This window comes from Bos mutus, chromosome 17 (assembly GCF_027580195.1).
Source record: "Bos mutus isolate GX-2022 chromosome 17, NWIPB_WYAK_1.1, whole genome shotgun sequence".
Lineage (NCBI taxonomy): Eukaryota > Metazoa > Chordata > Mammalia > Artiodactyla > Bovidae > Bos > Bos mutus.
In genome coordinates, this window is record NC_091633.1 from 4,644,009 (window position 1) to 4,662,467 (window position 18,459).

At 43.7% G+C, this 18,459-nt stretch overlaps 2 protein-coding genes across 2 annotated transcripts in view; both read left to right on the top strand.

Annotated features, from left to right (window-relative positions):
- CHEK2 (checkpoint kinase 2) overlaps nt 1-12,059 on the top strand; it is a 38,478-nt gene extending 26,419 nt beyond the window's left edge. Inside the window, 6 exon segments of the mRNA XM_070385929.1 lie at nt 953-1,039; nt 1,952-2,115; nt 2,343-2,458; nt 3,644-3,729; nt 7,848-7,928; nt 9,015-12,059. Coding sequence (XP_070242030.1) covers nt 953-1,039; nt 1,952-2,115; nt 2,343-2,458; nt 3,644-3,729; nt 7,848-7,928; nt 9,015-9,104 — 624 coding nt within the window. The 3' untranslated portion in view covers nt 9,105-12,059.
- Nucleotides 12,060-13,146: 1,087 nt separating this feature from the next.
- TTC28 (tetratricopeptide repeat domain 28) overlaps nt 13,147-18,459 on the top strand; it is a 582,233-nt gene continuing 576,920 nt past the window's right edge. The window contains 1 exon segment of the mRNA XM_070385930.1: nt 13,147-13,359. Coding sequence (XP_070242031.1) covers nt 13,258-13,359 — 102 coding nt within the window. The 5' untranslated portion in view covers nt 13,147-13,257.

Sequence of the window (18,459 nt, forward strand, 5' to 3'; positions counted from 1 at the left end):
ATCACTTCTCGGCCTTTTGGTTAAGATCACGTGTAACGTGTAGTATCTGCTCTTATCAATCTAACCAGTGTTTTACTCTCTTCATGGTTTGTGGTGGTGCTTTAGTTGCTAAGTTGTGTCCAACTTCTGTGGCCCCGTGGACTGTAGCCCGTCAGGGTCCTCTGACCATGGAATTTCCCAGGCAAGAATACTGAAGTGCAGTGCCATTTCCTTCTCCAGGGGATCTTCTTGACCCAGGGATTGAACCCGGGTCTCCTGCATTGCAGGCAGGTTCTTTATCAACTGAGTCACCAGGGAAGGCCCTTAATGGTTTGCTCCCAACTTTATACCAAGAATATTAACGTGAATTGAGTACAGATCAGTGGACGTGGGAAATTCTTTTTTTCCTAAAGAAATATGACTTGGTATATAAAAATGAGTACACAGAGAAACATCCTTCTATTTATGATGTTTAGAAACCATTCTATTTCAGTCATCAAGTTTTCAAAGACTGATCTTGCATCAAGGAATATGTTAACTCTAGGTGTTCAGATAATTTACATATGTGTACTTTGTAGAGTCCCTTTAAAAATATTCTCAGAAGTGGAATCAACAAATACACTATTTTGGTAGAATTTTTATAGATTAAATAGTCCCCAAATGTTTTATGTCACCTGTTGCATTTTTATTATTGAAGCTGACACCTTCTGTTTCTACTAACATGAAGGAATAGTTATTGTCTTGAAGAGCGAAATAAAAGGTCTGCTGTCATAAGTTGCCTTTTTCATTTTTCTACTTTTTAAAGATTTTCTTGCAAGCAAATTTGTAAATAGTAGTCCACTTATCCAGTGGTTTTCTGATTTGGGAGAGAATATGGTCGTAACATGAGTTATAATTTCATCCAGCTATAAGATGTGTGTGTGTCTGTCTCACGCGCCTGCTCCATGAATCTAAGGGTCACTCCTCTCTGTAGTACCTTCATGAAAATGGCATTATACATCGGGATTTAAAGCCAGAGAATGTTCTCCTGTCATCTCCAAAGGAGGACTGCCTTATAAAGGTAAGAAATTTATGCTCTGTATGTGGCCACTCCAGTAGATTGCTGTTCAGAAACTGTTTTCGAATTCATCAAGTAAAAAGTGGGAGCATAAAAAGGGAGGGAATTTGACCTTTCCATTCTTAGCTGTTCTTTTAGCAACCAGGTGGTATTGCTCCAGTGAAGATGCGAATGAGCACTTATTCAGCTCCATGTGTACAAGCCACTTTCATCTTCAGAGAGAGGAAGGAAGAGTCTAGATGGGAGAAACACATCCCCTGTCTTCCTCTGTCTAAGATAGTACTTCCCAAGCCTGGCTTCATTTGAGAATCCTCTGTTGATTTAGAGAAAAAAAAAAAAAAACAAAAAACGAGAGCAAGCCTGCACCTTAGAATTGCTGAAGGTGGCACCTAGGTGAAGTATTTTTCCCCAGCTCCTCAGCCAACATTGAAAAACTGGGGTCTATGAAGAATCAGGAATTACTAGACTTCTAGAGTGTCTGTTAAGGGTTATAAGCCTTTTGTAAGGTTACAGAGAATACAGATCTAAGTTGGGAGAAAACCTGAGCCTTAAAGTTCCTTGGCTCAGGAATTTTTATTTAAGCAAAATTTAATAACTTTCAGGATTTAAAATTACCTTACAGGGCTTTCCTGGGGGTCCAGTGGCTAAGACTCTGTTCTCCCAACGCAGGGGGCCTGGGGTTTGATCCCTGGTTGGGGAACTAGATGCTACAACTAAAACTCAGAAGAGCCAAATAAATAAAAATATTTTTTTTAAATTACCTTACGAAGAAAAGAATGTGTAGAGTCCAGATTAACAGTGGCATGAATCATAGGCTAGGAACTACTGTAACCTTCATGTCTTTTTTGAATTGGCAGACTATGTTACTTTTTATTTCATGACATTAAAAGAGATGCCCTTTTGTCCTTACTTTAGATTACTGATTTTGGGCAGTCCAAGATTTTGGGGGAGACCTCTCTGATGAGAACCTTATGTGGTACCCCCACCTACCTGGCTCCGGAGGTTCTTAATTCCTTTGGAACTGCTGGATATAACCGTGCTGTGGACTGCTGGAGTTTAGGAGTTATTCTTTTCATTTGGTAAGAAAAAGTTTTTATCGCTTCAGACTGTGGTTGGTGGTATTAAGGTGAAATAAAAAATGTGTCCAGTTAGAGAGTTTGTGTTTAATTTAGGTCACTTTTTTTTTTGGACCATTGATTTAAAACAATACCTGATTTTTCATTATGCTGAAAAAAAATCGATATATCTGAATGCCACTGAGAATGCCACTTGATTTCTTTTCCTTTCTCTCTCTACCAATATGAAGCCTTAGTGGGTATCCACCTTTCTCTGAGCATAAGACTCAAGTGTCATTGAAGGATCAGATCACCAGTGGAAAATACAACTTCATTCCCGAAGTCTGGGCAGAGGTCTCAGAGAAGGGTATGGATACGAAAGAGTTCAGAATTTGTGGTTTGCTAAAATGTGTGTGTGCTGCGATGGGAGTTTATTTTCAAATTCTGTGATGTTTTCTCCTGTCAATCCTGTTCTTATTTTCTGTTAGTTTTTGCACCATTTTAGAGGCAAAGGAAGTTACTGGGAACTTGGGCTCCAGAGTCAGGCTGATGTAGGCTTGTGTCCTGGGGCTGCTACTTCTTAGCTTTGTGACCTTAGGCAAGTTACTTAACCTCTCTGGGTCTCCTTTTTGTTTATTTGTAAAAGAGGGCACTGCTACTGCTGCTAAGTCGCTTCAGTCGTGTCCGACTCTGTAACCCCATAGACGGCAGCCCACCAGGCTCCCCCGTCCCTGGGATTCTCCAGGCAAGAGTACTGGAGTGGGGTGCTATTGCCTTCTCCAAAAGAGGCCACAATAAACCTATTTTAAGGAGGTTTTGTGAGGGTTAAATGTAATATACTCACTGTGCCTGGTATCTATTTAAGTGTGCAAAATAATGGGTAACTTTTTAGTTACAAGGTCTCCTTTGAAGTAGTAAGCACAGCAAAAGCTAAATGTAACTTGTTATTCTGTGTTTTAGAATTTAAAAGGGTAACTTTGTAATTCTCAAAAGGAAAAGTAAAAACTAAAACTAAATGTCAAACAACGTAACACAGATGATTGTGCTAAGTGTCAGAACATCTGATAAATAATACTGTTGCAATATACAGTCAGCCTCCACTTGTTGCTGGCCAGTCCAGCTTTGTTTCTGCCAAGCCTGCGATTCCTAGGAGAGAGCTCTCCCTGGCTGAGGAACTCTCTCCATCACTCCGTGGGTCTCAGAGAGAGTTGGCTGAACATCCTGAGTGTTTTAGAACTGGGGGAAGTTCAGCTTTAATTAGTTTGAACTTGAGTCCAATAAGGGGAGCAGGAACAGAGAGTTAAGTTGTGATATCTGAGCAGGGAGCCATGGGGACCATCATGGCATTCCTGGTGTTCTAAAGTCTTTGGACAAATACTGAGAGTGGGGAGGCCTAGGGGGCCCTGCCTGCTCTGTCTGCTGACTCACTGTGACCTCAGCCCCTCTCTCTTCTTTCTGGATGTTGGCCTGTGATTCTGGCACACTCTCATTTTGTTGATTTAATGTTTTTATCCTTCTCACTGTGATTTGCCAAATTATCTTACTGCTTTAGCTCTGGATCTCGTCAAGAAGTTGTTGATAGTGGATCCAAAGGCGCGTTTTACGACAGAAGAGGCTTTAAGACACCCGTGGCTTCAGGTGTGTATGGGGTGGTGGCTGCCCGCCTGAAATACCCAGGCAGCCCTGAACTGTGTCCCCGAGATGGGGAAGAGGATGAAAACATACGTTTGCTTGGTTGGGTCTAATGCCATTTTTCAAGACTGAGCTTTAGGTGGGTGGAGGTGCATGTTTATGTCTGTGGGTGTGAGTGTGGTGTCTTGCACTTGTGTGCAGCCTTTACAGCTTGACCTCGATGAACAAGCTCTCCTTATGGCCTGTCCTGGTTCCTCTTGGCTTCTCCAAGTCTGCAGTTCAGTTGTGTTCCTTTGAGAGGTGGTTGTAGCTCCAATCCCTCCATCCCTTCTCTTCTCTCAAACCCCTTACCTAAGACAGATGGGATGAGCTGCGTTCTCGCCATCTTCAACCTTAGATCAGGGAAACGCGGGTGGGAGGAGGGGAGCAGCCTCCCGCTGGGAGAACCTGGCTATTTCTTAAGCTCAAGTGATCGGGTATGAGGGGGTCCTACTTCCTGTTCATGGTGAGCAAGCATGCTTTTAGCAGATTGTCACCTGCGCCTTTCAAGTCTGCATTACCTCTGTGTCCCTGCTAGGGGTTGTGGCTCCCATTAGATTATGTGTTGACTTCATTCAAGATACTAGAGTTGGAAATCCTTTGTGCCTCTGCTGGGCTAGTCTTTGGTTTTAGAATTCACTGCAGCCTTGGGCAGGCTCTCTGATGGATGCCAGGTCTGTGAAGTGGAGTTCCTTTCAGCACAGCCAGCCATACCCCTTTCTGTTAACTTGCAGTTGATCTCTGTTACTTGTGGGGTTGGATGGGGGACTTAACCAGGTTGCTTGAGCTGGAGGCTCAGATACTCTGGAAATTTCTAGTCCAGGAACTCCTGGGGCCATCCAGTCTCAGCACTGTGCTTTTGGGGCTCTGGGAAGACTGTCCTTATTCTTTCTGTCATCCAACCCTCAGCTCAGGCCAGCTCAGGTTGAGAACAAGAAATCCCTACAATTAAAAAAAAAAAAAAGTAGATGTATATGTTTGGGATGTTGCCCTGGAAACAGCAGTCCCCCTGACCCCCCCGCCCCACCTCCCCCCCAGGGAAAAAAAAAAAAAAACTGTCAGATGATTTAGCACTTAATAGACCACACAGATTTGAAACTGCAGGACCCTGGAGAAAAGGAATTTGGAAACAAAGGGTGCCTTTGCATGTGGGGACTTAATTTTGATGAAAAAGAAAAACAGTCCTCTTGGCTCTTTTCATATGCCTTAATAGGGAAACTCCTGGGGGCCAGATATGGAGGTGGAGGAGCTGTTAGTCTTGAAAAAAACTGAGCTTGCCAGTTAGGCCTGGGAACAGGATTTACATCCGCTGGAAATGTACAAACAAGTGTAGCCCATTTTTCTTTCACTTTTTGTCTCAAAAGAAAATTGTTGTTAACAGCCAAGGAAAAGGTGAAGTTCAGCCCTGCCACAGGGGTCTCACTTGAATACTCTTTTGTCCATGTTTTATTTTTCCAGCAAAAGTTGGAGTGAACATTCAATGATGACAAGGATGCCGACTGCTCACATAAATCACCTGTTAGTGACAGTTTAGGTTTTATTTTGGGAAATTCAACATTTTTGAAGAAACTAAATGGTTTTGTGGATCTGGCACTGGACTATTTGTCCAAAGAATATGAATCTTGTCATTCTTTCTTGTCATTAACAGTGTCCAGTTTAGGGATGCATGTAACTTTTTGAATTGTATGTGTGTGCACAGTCACTCCATTGTGTCGGACTGTTTGTGGCCCCATGGACTACAGCCTGCCAGACTCCTCTGTCCATGGAATTTCCCAGGCAAGAATACTGGAGCCGGTTGCGATTTCCTATTCCAAGGAAACTTCCGGACCCAGGGATCGAACCCAAGTCTCTTACGTCTCCCACACTGGCAGGCGGATTCTTGCATTGTGCAGATATATGCCCAGGAGTGGGAATGCTGGAGCATATAGCAACTATTTTTTAGTTTTCTGAGGAACCTGCATACTATTTTCCATAGTGGCTGCTCCAGTTTATATTCCCGCCAACAATGTGGGAGGGTTCCCTTTTCTGCACACCCTCTCCAGCATTTATTATTTATAGACTTTTTAATGATGGCCATTCTAACCTGTGAGGTGGTACTGCATTGTAGTTTTGATTTGCATTTCTCTAATAATTAGCCATATGGAGCATCTTTTGATGTGCCGGTTGGCCATCTGTATGTCTTCTTTGGAGAAAATATCTATTTATGTGTTTTGCTCATTTTTTGACTGAGTTTTTGTTGTTGTTGTTGTTGAGTTGTATGAGCTGTTCGTATGTTTTGGAAATTAAGCCCTTGTCGCATCATTTGCAAATATTTTCTCCCAATTCATAGGTTGTCCTTCAGTTCTGTTCATGGTTTCCTTTGATGTACGGAAGCTTGTAAGTTTGATAAGGTCACATTCATTTATTTTTGCTTTAATTTCTATTGCTTTGGAAGACTGATCTAAGGAAACATCAGTACGATTTATGTCAGAGAATGTTTTGCCTCTGTTCTCCTCTAGGAGTTGTATGGTGTCATGTCTTATATTTAAGCTAAGAACCTCATTTTAACTTAATTATCTGTGCAAAGGCCCTGTCTCCAAGTAGTCACAATACTGGGGGTTGGGCTTCAATATGTAAGTGGGGAAAGGGGGAGGGGATACAATTCAGCCATAACAGTCACAATTCAGTTGCCATAACGACGAACGAATAACATTTTCAACATTGAGCCCCTCTGATACAGAGGCCCCTGTGCTTATTATGGTGCCTGGCACCCAAGGGTCCTCGTAACTGTTCACTGGGTGGAAGAGGGAGGTGGGTGAGGTGGGTGAGTTGGGTGGGCAGGAAGGCACAGAGGGCATGCCTGGTGGAGGCGAGCAGGTGTAGGAGGAAATAAGGGCTGGACCTTTGAGGGTGGCCTTGCCTGAGAAGTGAGATCCTAGAGGAGAGTGTGGATGAACTTGGTGCTTGGACAATGGGGAGGTACACTGAGTAGCTCAATAAACAGAGTGATAGAAGCAGGTGATTCTAGCTGCTAAATGTAGAGGATGAGATGGTTGGATGGCATCACCGACTCAATGGACATGAGTTTGAGTGAACTCCAGGAGTTGGTGATGGACAGGGAGGCCTGGCCTGCTGCAGTCCGTGGGGTCGCAAAAGTTGGACACGACTGAGCAACTGAACTGAACTGACATGTAGAACAGGTAAACTGACCGTTGTGCACTAAGTTTTCTGCAGTCGAATTGCTGAAAGTTGAAGGCCTTCCCTCCTTGGTTCTTCATCGCCCCCATCCCCCATGGTGCACTGTGTATGCCAATACACAGTGGGAGGAGTGGGGGCGGGCTGGGATGGGAAGGTACACGGGGATTTGGAAATGAGCTGCTCTGGGACTCCATTCTAAACGTGCTACTTGCAATGGCTGAGCTCAGCTTTCGGCTGGCCCCAAAGTCCACATTCCTAATCATGTGGCATCTTACCTTTCTGAAGGGGGAAGCTACACCAGGCCACCTCTCCTGGCTGGCAAATCCTTAAGCCCTGCAGAAGTGAACATCTTGGGAGGTGGGCAGGGGTGTCTACGTGCCCTGCCCCACCCCTTCATTTCCATCTCTAGCAGCAGGAAGCACCTGTTCACTTTTTCTTCTCATTAACTCTGGGGTACTGTGTGCTTGCCATCCTTCTTACAACTCGTACAGTGCTTGCTTGCTGAATTTTCTAGGGTGCAGGGTTGCTTTGTTAGGGTGGCCCTGGTAACATGCTTCATTGTTGGCAGTGGGAGGGGGCACTTATTGGAAAGATGTGTGGAGCAGCATGGAGCCAACCCCAGTATCTGGCTTCCTGATTGCCATTTCTCAGGATCTGGGACGCTTGTTCTGAAAGTATTTGACCACTGGGGTCTGTGGTTCTCTCTGACCCACCTGGAGCGCTTAGGGTGTATGGATTTGGTTGAGCCCATGTTGACTGGGTGTTGACTGCTGATTAGACTGTTCTGTTTTCTCCCCTGCACCCCCATCTTAGCCCACTTCTCTGTTTCTGAGAGCATCCTGGCCCTGCCTTTTAGGAGCTTTCTTTCCCGCATTCACAGCCTATTTAGGTTTTCCATTTCTTCACAGGATGAGGACATGAAGAGAAAATTTAACAACTTGCTTTCTGAAGAAGATAAGTTGATGGCTGTGACCCAGGTCCCTGCCCAGGTATTCTGGATGATGGTCATTAAATGTAGGCTAAGTTTAAGGAGCCCATGAGTGGAGGAGGAAGAGCTTGAATAGTCTTTTCAGCTCCAATTGCTTAACATTTTTTTGTAAGGAGTAATGTCGTAGATACTTTGTTTCAGCTTGATCTGCTCTGATACATTTAGAAGATTTAATAATGAAGAATATGTTTTATGAATTAGAGAAGCACAGGTGAGGGTCATTATTCAAAAGTCTCCTGTAAGGCAAGATTGTGTGCGTGCTCAGTTGCTAAGTCTCGTCTGACTCTTTGTGACCCTATGAACTGTAGCCCACCAGACTCCTCTGCCCATGGGATATTTTCAGCAAGAATACTGGAGTGGGTTGCCATTTCCTCCTCCAGTTGATCGTCCTGACCCAGGGATCCAACCAGTGTTTCCTGTATTGCTGGTGGATTCTTTACCACTGAGCCACATTGGAAGACTGTATTAGAGGCTCAGATTTAAATTTGTTGAAAATTTAAAAATTTGGGGGAGTGATTGATAACTTATTGACTATAGTCTTATTCCTCTGAAGTTCTTTGTATATATGTTAATATCTGTTCATTTCTGTCCAGCCTTCTTTCGGTAACATTCATTTTCCTGTCGGTCCCTCACAATTCTGTAAATGGGAAAACACACGAAAAGGTCAGGAGAAGACAACCAAGAGGAGGCTGGTTATGCTGCTTGTTTCCTTGTTTTCTTTTTTTCACTGCACCACATGGCATATAGGATCTTAGTTCTCCAACCAGGGATTGAACCTGTGCCCTCTGCAGTGGAAGCACGGATGCTTAACCACTGGACCAGCAGGGGAAGTCCCTGCAGCTTACTTTCAATATGCATCGTTGAGTGGTTGGAGGCCCCAAGGGAGAGAGATGTCAGTCCAATAAACGTGTGTGAGTTGGGGAGGGGTGTGGTAGGGGTTCAGAGCCAATGAGGACAATCAGTATTCTTGGTCCTAGAAGGTTCACATGAAGTTCTCCAAGATTACTGGAAGCATATTGGGAAACTGATAATTGTGACAAAGCCAGAGGTTTTCTTTGAACATCTCTCCCCTTTCCTTTACTTGCAGCCTTCCACAAGTCGAAAGCGGCTTCTTGAAGGGGAAGCAGAGAGTGCCGACCCCACGAAGCGCCTGGCTGTGTGCGCGGCTGTCTCGTGAACACTGGTGGACCACGAAAGAAGCGTACCTTCTTGAACCCCTCTGCTGCCATTTTCTTTAAATATGTTTTGTATAGTTTGTATTTCATTATGGGACGGCTGCTTTTCCACAACCATTGACACACAATTCAAAATGTGATGGAACCTGGGCTTTGTGCTTCTGCGTGTTGATCAGCTCTTAGCTACATGCCTTTAGTGTGTATCTGATACGTGTACTTCTGGTGCTTCTACTTTGGCTGTAACTAGACATGTTTCTGAGGATACGTCCCTGGGTGAGCTGCGTACAAATTCTAAAGACCCCTTAGAAAGGTGCAGGGGGAGGGGCACAGCAAGTCAGGGTGGGGTTTGTTGAAAGTGGCTGGTTGCCAGTCTTTACCAGACAGTTGGTACTTTGGTGCACATACCATGGCCCACTTTTGTGTTTTTTATTTTAATTTTTTAAATTCAATTTTTATTTTTTTGGCTGCACAGCTTTCAGGATCTTAGTTCCCCAAACAGGGATCAAACCTGTGCCCCCTGCAGTTGAATCATGACGTCCTAACCTCTGGACCACCAGGGAATTCCCCCATGGTTAGAGTCCCATTCTTACCCTCATGGTCCCTAAAACCACAGACCCAGATAAGTTGTGAAAATCAAAAACTTCCTGATTATAGGAAAAAGACCAGAAACATTGACTGTTTGAAATGTAAATAAGGCATGTGGACTTGTCATGTTGACCCAATGATGACCAAGAAGACCCTATGTAAAGTGCCTGCCTTGGTTGGTCTTGTCTAGTGATTCAGTGTGCTAGGTCCTCTGATTACCATCATGTTATAAGTGGGGAACCCAGACTGAAGAAGTGAGGTGACTTACTCAATGTCACACAGCTAGGAAGTGGCAGAGCTGGGACCCAGCCCAGGGCTTCCTGACTCAAATTCATGTTCCCTATCTCCTCTGTCCCTTATTTGATGAGACTCAGGGATGTAGACTCACAGACAAAACTCATGTGAGACTGATGTCTAAATCTTGAATACTGGTATGTTCAATCATGATGGATGGATACAACCCCATAATCTGTGGAAGTTGGGACATCTTGGGGACAAGGAACAGAGGCCCATTCAAATTACTTCACGGAAAAGATTTGTTTTTCCCTTACAGAGGGCTGGGCCTGGGAGGCCATCAGGAGCCCGGGCAGTTCTAATGGCTGCCTCCTCTTGTCTCCTTCCGATGCACTGAATTTGCTTCTCTGGTCACTTTGGCTGACTGATGCTAGGCCACATTGTAGCCTGCTGACCATGCCATAAGTTGAGTGCCTTGGTTTGGATGCTACTGCTGAGCCAGCCAGGGGAGGGTCAGGGGCACACAGCTGTTGCCCCAGGCAGTGAGGGTGGTGGTTGGCAATGGAAATTAAAAGGGTGTGTAGGCATTCTGAGGCTTGGCTGGCCTGTTGCTGAGGGCTAGATGGGGATTTAGGTGGTTTGCATATTTAAAGGAATGAGGCAGAGATTGCCAAGTTAGATGGGTTTCAGCTCATTTGAATACTTAATGTGAAGGCTGTGGTTTCTTAGGGCATCTTTCCCTCTGGGGAAAGTCAACCAGCCCTTTTCTATTTTCAGTGCACTCTCTGATTACACCTACCATGGGTAATGGCCTCCAAAGATGTTCTTATCCTAATCCCCAGAATTTATGAATATGTTCCTTTTTCATGGCAAAAGAGATTTTGCAGGTGTGATTAAGTGAAGGATCTTGAGATGGGAAGGTTATCCTGTTTTATCAAAGTGGGCCTATGTCATCACAGTGTTCCTTTTAAGAGGGACACAGGGGGAGTCAAGGGTCAGAAGAGAGGGAGTGGTATTCTTTGAAAACAGAGGAAGAGGCCACAAGCCATGGACTACAGGCAGTCGCTAGCAGCTGACCAAAAGCAAAGAAGTGGATTCTCTCCTCACAGCCCCCCTGAAGGAACCACTGCTTTTGCTTTACACCTTGACTTTAGTCACATGAAACTGATTTTAGACTTCTGACCTCCAGACTTAACAGAATAAATGTGTATTGTTTTAAGCCACCCAGATTGTGGTAATTTGTTACAGCAGCCAGAGGAAACATATACTCATTAATGAGACATCAACTGCTGATCTGGGGATACCAAGCATCCACTTCCACTTCTTAACCTCATACTCCACTTTTCTTTAGGGGGGAATTCTTTTCCCCTATCCCATGAGTTCATAGCGGGAGGGCGAGAAGGTACCTAAGAAGCCAAAGGGGTGCCTAGAGGCCTCTCCCCTGGTAGAGCTCCTCCCACTGACTACCCAGCTGGAGGTGGGCACAGGACTAAAACATTAGGAAATGGAGCTAGGATGGCAACATTAGTAGGAGCAATTAGAAGGGGTAGGGGGGGTCCCTTTTTCCACCTGCCCCACCCACCTGTGTCCTGGCAGGGCTGACCCCACTCCCTTCCTAGAGGGGCTCCATATGATCCATTCTGGCCAGTCTTGCTGTGATAGGCTCAGGCAGATGCATGTGACCCAAAGGGGCCCTAAAGAAAGAAAACCCAAGCTTTTGGCCTGGAACTACTGGGAAACAGTTCCTGCTGTGAATATGTAAAGTCACATTCATAAATTATGGGAAGTTAGGACAAGAACACCTTTGGAGGCCATTATTCACCCTACCATGGTAGAGGTGTGAGCTGGGAGGTGCCTGGGACACTGGGGAGAACTGCATGAGAATGAAGTCATCACAGACAGAAGCAGAGCTGAGATGTGGAATGACTGAGCTTATTGTTTGAGTACCTGGATCCAACTATCCCTTCAGTGAGGTACCAACAAGGACTTTGATTTGTTCCCTTAGTTGATTTACTTCAGGTTGAGTTTTTTTAAATTAAAAAACAAATTAATTTTTTTCATTGTTTGGTCACTTGTGTCTGGAAGAGGCCAGACTAATAAATCCAACCATTTGCAAACTCTAAGAGACCCTTGGACACTCTTCTTTTTAAGTAGGGAAAACTAAACAACTGCTGTTGTTTTTGTGCCAACTTCAGGGTTTTGGGAGAGGTTTGGGGCAAAGGATGGAAAGTGAAGATGTGGGAACTAAGAGTCCCTCCAGCCTCAAGGTTGAGAGAACCCCCTCCCAGCTAATTATACCACAGGGTTTGGGAGCAGAGCCCCCTTCATTAAACTTTTAGGAGTCTTGGAAGGACAGGGCTGGAATTATACCACTGAAACTTGGAGAGCTTGCTCTGTGCCAGGCATGGTGCTCAGACACACGTGTGCTTTCTCAGAAAGCTCACTTCAGCCCTGTGAGGCGTTACTGCCCCTCCTCGCTTTACGGGTTTAGAGATTTCCCAGTTGGCAAGAAGTGGAGGCAAGACTTGAACGGAAATTTCCCTTTTCAAGAGACCTTGGTTTTTGATCATAAAATTACTTAAGAGGTTTTTGTCACCAGTTTACCACTTGATAAAAGTACTAGGCGCGGTATTGATATTTTATCTGGATTTCTTCAAGTCCTCTGACTTGCCTTAGTTGTTAAACCTTCCCCATTAAGGAAAAACAGGCTTCTGGAGACCTGACCTTAATCAGGTAAAGGTTAGTGGAGATGCGGGACTCGAACTCAAGTTTCTCCGTTGAGTGTGGCTTTTCCAGAGGCACAGACATCCAATTGTGCCGCTTAAGTTCACGCACGTGCTCACAGACCACCGCGATGGGGATCTCGATCACCTTAGCGGTGTCCTTCACCTCACACTTCTTGGGGGTAATTCCCTCTTGGGGTACACCACCGCTTCAAGTCCAAGCAGGTGAAGCTTTTAAAAGGGGTAATGCTACGAGGGGCCTGGTCTGGCGTCGTCCGCAGTGCGGCAGGCGGCTGCGCCCAGCCCAGAACAGCGAGTGCTTGGGCCTGGCCGGACGGGTGCGGAGGGGGTGGGCGCGAAGCTGGGAAGAGCGGGGCCGGGACCGGAGGGCGTCAGGCTTCGGGGGGCGGGGGCGCGGCGAGTGCGCGCGTGCGCGGTCGGGGGCACGCGCGGAGGCGCGCGGGGAGCGTGCGCGGCGCGTGCGCGGCGGGGGGGTAGTGTGAGACGCCGCGGCGACGCGCGGCACGGCGGGAACATGGCGCGCGGGGCCGGCGCGCGCGCCTAGCTGGCGGGACCGTTAGCTCGAGGCAGACGCGGCCCGTGCCCCGCGGGGATGGAGCAGTCACCGCCGCCCGCGCCTGAGCCCACCCCGGGGTCGACCCCAGCACGGAGTCGTAGACGACGGGAGCCCGAGTCGCCGCCGGCGCCGGCTCCGGTGAGTGCTTGAGGGGCGCGGGCCGGGAGACTTTCTTTGTGAAACTCCGTCGGTGCGAGCCGGGCCGGGCCTCTGAGGCTGACGAGCGCCCGCGAGGCGGAACCCGCCCGGCCGTCCGGGTTCGAGCCCTGCCTCGCGTCGCTCGGCGTCGGGACCGGGTCTGTCGCCTGCCCACCTCAGTTTCTGCGGGGGTGTTTGTGTGTGCGCGCCAGCGGGGAGGGGAGCGGTATACAGTCAGCGCCTAATGCGCGCGGTGCTACTCCTTGCCTCCGGCCCCTCGAGGCGGCGACTGCCCGCGGCCCGGGCCCACGGGAGAGGGAGACCGCAGCCTCTGGGAGACAGGTGTCGGTGCAGCTCCGGGATGCTCAGGTGCAGACAGCCCCAGGTGAATCTGAGGGAGTGAGCTGGCCGTCCTCGGAAGGAAGCAAGTCTGTCAGAGTGTCAGCACAGAGGGTATTTTGGAATGCTTTACATTAATCTCAACTGGTGGTGTGGTTGGGGTATTTATCCGTTTGAGTGCCGGAAGCTGAGTGAAATGGACTGAAACCGAGTGAAATGGAGGTGTGGCTCCTACTGGGTGGGATGGGATGCCCCCGAGCACCCTGCCCCCAGACAGCCAGGGTTTGGGAATAAACTGGAGCGCTTGATGAAAACACGGGCGTCACGACTCACCCCAGGCCTGGGCTCTCCAAGGCAGAGAAGCACATTTGAATTTTTAACAAACTCTTAAGTTACTATGTTCAGAGCTCACCATGGCATCCTGGTATCACTCGCGGTGCTTGGCTCATGGTAGATGGTCAGTAAATATTTGCAGGAAGACTGACTTAGGGAGCTTCCAAAATAGGAGTTCTTGAGGTATTTTCAGGAGCTTTTTGATGTTAAGATCTCTGTCAGATACACTGTATGTGATTTTCCTCAGGTCCCAACTTAACTTTTATGACTGTTTATAAATTCCTTGTTTTCAGTATATTTTAGGCAAAACCAGGGTATATACATTGCTTAGTATAAGCCATCAACTGTGTATACCCTAGCTAGATTGAAATTAATTTCAGAAACTGAATTCTGAATAAAAAAATGCATATTTTTTTTCTCTTCATCACTTGGGAACGCTAGGCTTACAGGATTTTGTTCTTTTGAGGCAGGTAAATATTTACATTTTCATCAAAGCAAATCTGAATTACTGTTTATTCAGAAAGTTGGCAATTTGCTTAAACCTCTGAGTATTTGTTAATCTTTATGTGATATTTTGAAATTGAGATTTATGTTTAGTTCAGAATCAATGCTGAGTAGAATTGTTTGAAAGTTATTTGATATTTCAGGGGCTGTTTTTTTCATGTGTTTTGAATTTCAGTAGTTGATTTAATTTTAGTAGTTCTTGATGGATGAAATATGAATGTATAGGAAGATAAAATTTTAGGAATTGAGATTGCATCTGAAGAAGAAAAATTGAAAATTAGGTGCTCTTTTTCTCCCACTGTTTCATTTTTGTAGTTCATGCAATGTCTTTTAAGGAATCCCTTCTTTTGCGATATAATTGACATATAATATTAGTTACAGGTGTACAATATAATGGCTTGATTAGTTACATGTGTATAACATGATTTGAAATTTATATATTGCAAAGTGATCACAATAAGTTATATCGTTAAAATTTTTTTCTTGTGATAAGAGGTTTCAAGATCTGCTCTTTTAACAACTGTCAATTATGCAATACAGTGTTATTAACTACAGTCACTGTGCTGTGCATTATGTTCCCATGACTTTTTTTTTTAAGTGTCTTAAAAAAACAACCCAGCTTTTTTGAGAAAGAATTATCTTACAATACATAGTCTTTTGTGACTGGTTTCTTTCCCTTAGCACAGTGTTTTTGAGGTTTATCCATGTTGCATATGTATCATTTATTTATTGCTGAGTAATATTGAACAGATATACCACATTTTATGTTTTGATGCATTGATAGACGTGTCCCCCCCCACACACACACATTTTGGTTATAATAAATAATACTGCTATGAACATTTGTATGCAAGTTTCAGTGTGGATGTAGTGTTTTGATTTTTCTTGGGCATACCCCATTTGCTGGATTATATGATAACTCTGTATTAATGTTTTGAAGAGTTGAAAATCTGTTTCCTAAGGCATTGCATCCTTTTGCGTTCCCATCAGCAGTGTATGAGAGTTTTACGTTCTTGCCAGTACTTGTTACGATTTGTCTTTTTAACTTAGCCTTCTTAGTCGGTGTTAAGTGGTATCTCATTGCGATTTTGATTTGCATTTCCTTGATGACTTGATGACTAATGATATTGGGTGTATGTGTCTGTGTGTGCACGTGTGCGTGAACTTACTGCCCATTTGTATGTATTTGGAGAAATGTCTGTTCAAATCCTTTGTCCATTTCAGGTGTCCAGTTTTTCATTGGGTTATTTGTCTTTTTATTATTGAATTGCAGGAGTTTTAAAAACTCCTGTTTGTCTTTTTATTATTGAGTTGTAGGAGTTTAAAAATTTTTGGTTACTAAGTCACATATATGATTTGCAAATGTTTTCTCCCATTCTGTAGGTTGTGTTTTCAGTTTTTTGACAACGTCCTTTTTTGCAAAGTTTTGTGATGAAGTCCAAATTATCTGTTTCTGCTTTTGTTGCTCATGCTTTTGTTGCTATATCTAAGAATTCATTGCCAAATTCAAGGAAACCCTATGCTTTCTTCTAAGAGTTTTATGTTTTTAGTCCTTATATTTAGGTTGTCAATCAATTCTAAATTGATTTTTGTGTATGGTGTAAAGCAGTGGCCCAAATTCATTCTTTTGCATATGGTGATCCAGTTGTCTCAGCACTATGTATTGAAAAGACTCTTCTTGTTCCATTGAATGTTCTTTGTGCCCTTATTGAAAATCAGCTGACTATATGTTGGGTTTTATTTCTCGATTCTCAATTTTATTCTGTTGTCTATCCTTCTGCCAGTACTATACTATTTGGTTACAGTAGATTTGTATTGATAATAAGCTTGTAATAGGTTTTGAAAGTAAGTGTAAGTCTTGTAACTTCATTCTTTTTCAAGACTTTTTTGACTTTTCTGGGTCCCTTGCATATGGATTTTAGGATCAGCTTGTCAATTTCTGCCCAAGAGTGGTTGGAATTTTTATAGATTGTGTTTAATCTGTTCTTTCAATAATGTTTTGTAGTTTTCAGGCCTAGGTCTTAAACTTCTTCCAAAAATTTATTCCTTAGTGTTTATTTTGTTGTAGTAGTTGCTGTTGTACCTGGAACTGTTATCAACATTTCATTTCACATCATCGTTCATCACTAGTTCATTGCTAGTGTATAGTAGAAATACAGTTGAGTTTTGGATATATCTTTTTAAATATTTATTTTTAATTGGAGGAAAATTGTTTTACAATGTTGTGTTAGTTTCTGCTGTACAACAACATGAGTCAGCTGTTTCTGCTGTACAGCACTGTGAATTAGCTGTGAGCACACATATGTCCCCTCCCTTTTGAGCCTTTCTCTCACCCCCCTTAGATGTTATCTTTCAACCTCATCATTTAGTGGTAGTCTCTTCAAGTTTTCTGTTTCAGATCTTTCCTCAAAAATGGTAAGGAAAAAAGGTCTTTGAAAGCTCAAGTATGGATGCAGATGTAGGTTCATATCTCCAGATTTTGCCTCTGCTACTTACTAGTTGAGTTTTTGACAAATCGTAACTGTTACTACATCTCAGTGTTCTCATATACATAATGGGACAGTGATATCCACCTCAAAGAATTACTAAATAAGAGAGAATGTAGGTACATATTTAGAACAATGCCTTGTGTGTGGTAGGGATTTGGTACTTGTTGTTTATCTTCTTTTGCTAATTAACAATTTAAAAGCAAGCCCCAAAGCAAACAAAACTGCCAAACCAAAAAAAAAAAAACAAACCCCTCTTTTCCCCCAAAATAAACAAACACAACCCCCCACAAATAAACAAGCCTAAAACACAGACAAGACAAAAAAAAACCAAAAAACAAAAAACGAAACAACCAAACCACAAAAACCCACAAAGGAAAAACCACAGACAAAAACCTCAAACCTCTTCCTGTCCCCATCACTTTTCTGTGACCCAAGAAGTCCCTGTGAGTGCTTGAGGAACAGTGAAGGACAAAGTCTCCCACACCACACAGTTGTATTACAGAAGGCTGCTAAATCTAGGCTGTGTGTATGATACTTGATAGTGTATTTGTATGTATTATTAAAAATAAAAGTGTAACTGAAAGCTGTTTTTATTCCACAGTTCTTATTAATGTGCTGTTCTTTTACTACTTATTTTTCCTAAAATCAGAAGCAGTGCTTTTTCATTAAGTTTGATAGTTACAATTCTTACTTCTTTAGAGTCGTTGCTAATTTAGAAAAACTCTTTTAGAGACAGAGAACCTGATGTTTAAACTTAAATTTAATAGTACTTTTATTTTGAGGTTTCTTTAGTAGCTAGAGTAGATTGCTGTTTTCTGTAGGAGGAAATCAGAAATAACAATATTAAGGCAGATATGGTGCTTGGAACAAATCATGTTCACTGAATGTGTATTCACTATGAACCAAAGAAAATAATTGTTTATATTGTAAGTATTATTTAAACAAAAGCTTATCTTCAAGATCACAATTAAATTTATAGCCCCCACATCCTCAGACTGATAACTCATAGATAGTTCTATAAAAAATTTAATCATAGTGTCTTTATTAAAAAAAACAACTTTAGACTTTCCTAGGGGTCAGTGGCTGAGTCCACACGTCCACTGCAGGGGACACAGGTTCAACCCCTGGTCAGGGAAGATCCTGAATGTGGTGTGGTAAATTAAACCCTTTTATTATTACAAAAACTGTGTGTTTGCATTGTATGAAATTAGAAAATATAAGACAAGCAGAAATACCGCCCTCATAATGTTGCCAATATAGTGATTACTATTAATACTTTAATGCATAACTTTCTGGAACTTTTTCTGTACATTTGTTTTTTTTTTTTGACCGCGTGACTTATGGGATATTGAAATCAGAGACTAGTCCATTTTATTGGAAATCAAAGTAGTACTGGGAGACTGGAGCTTCCCTAGTGGCTCAGATGGTAAAGAAT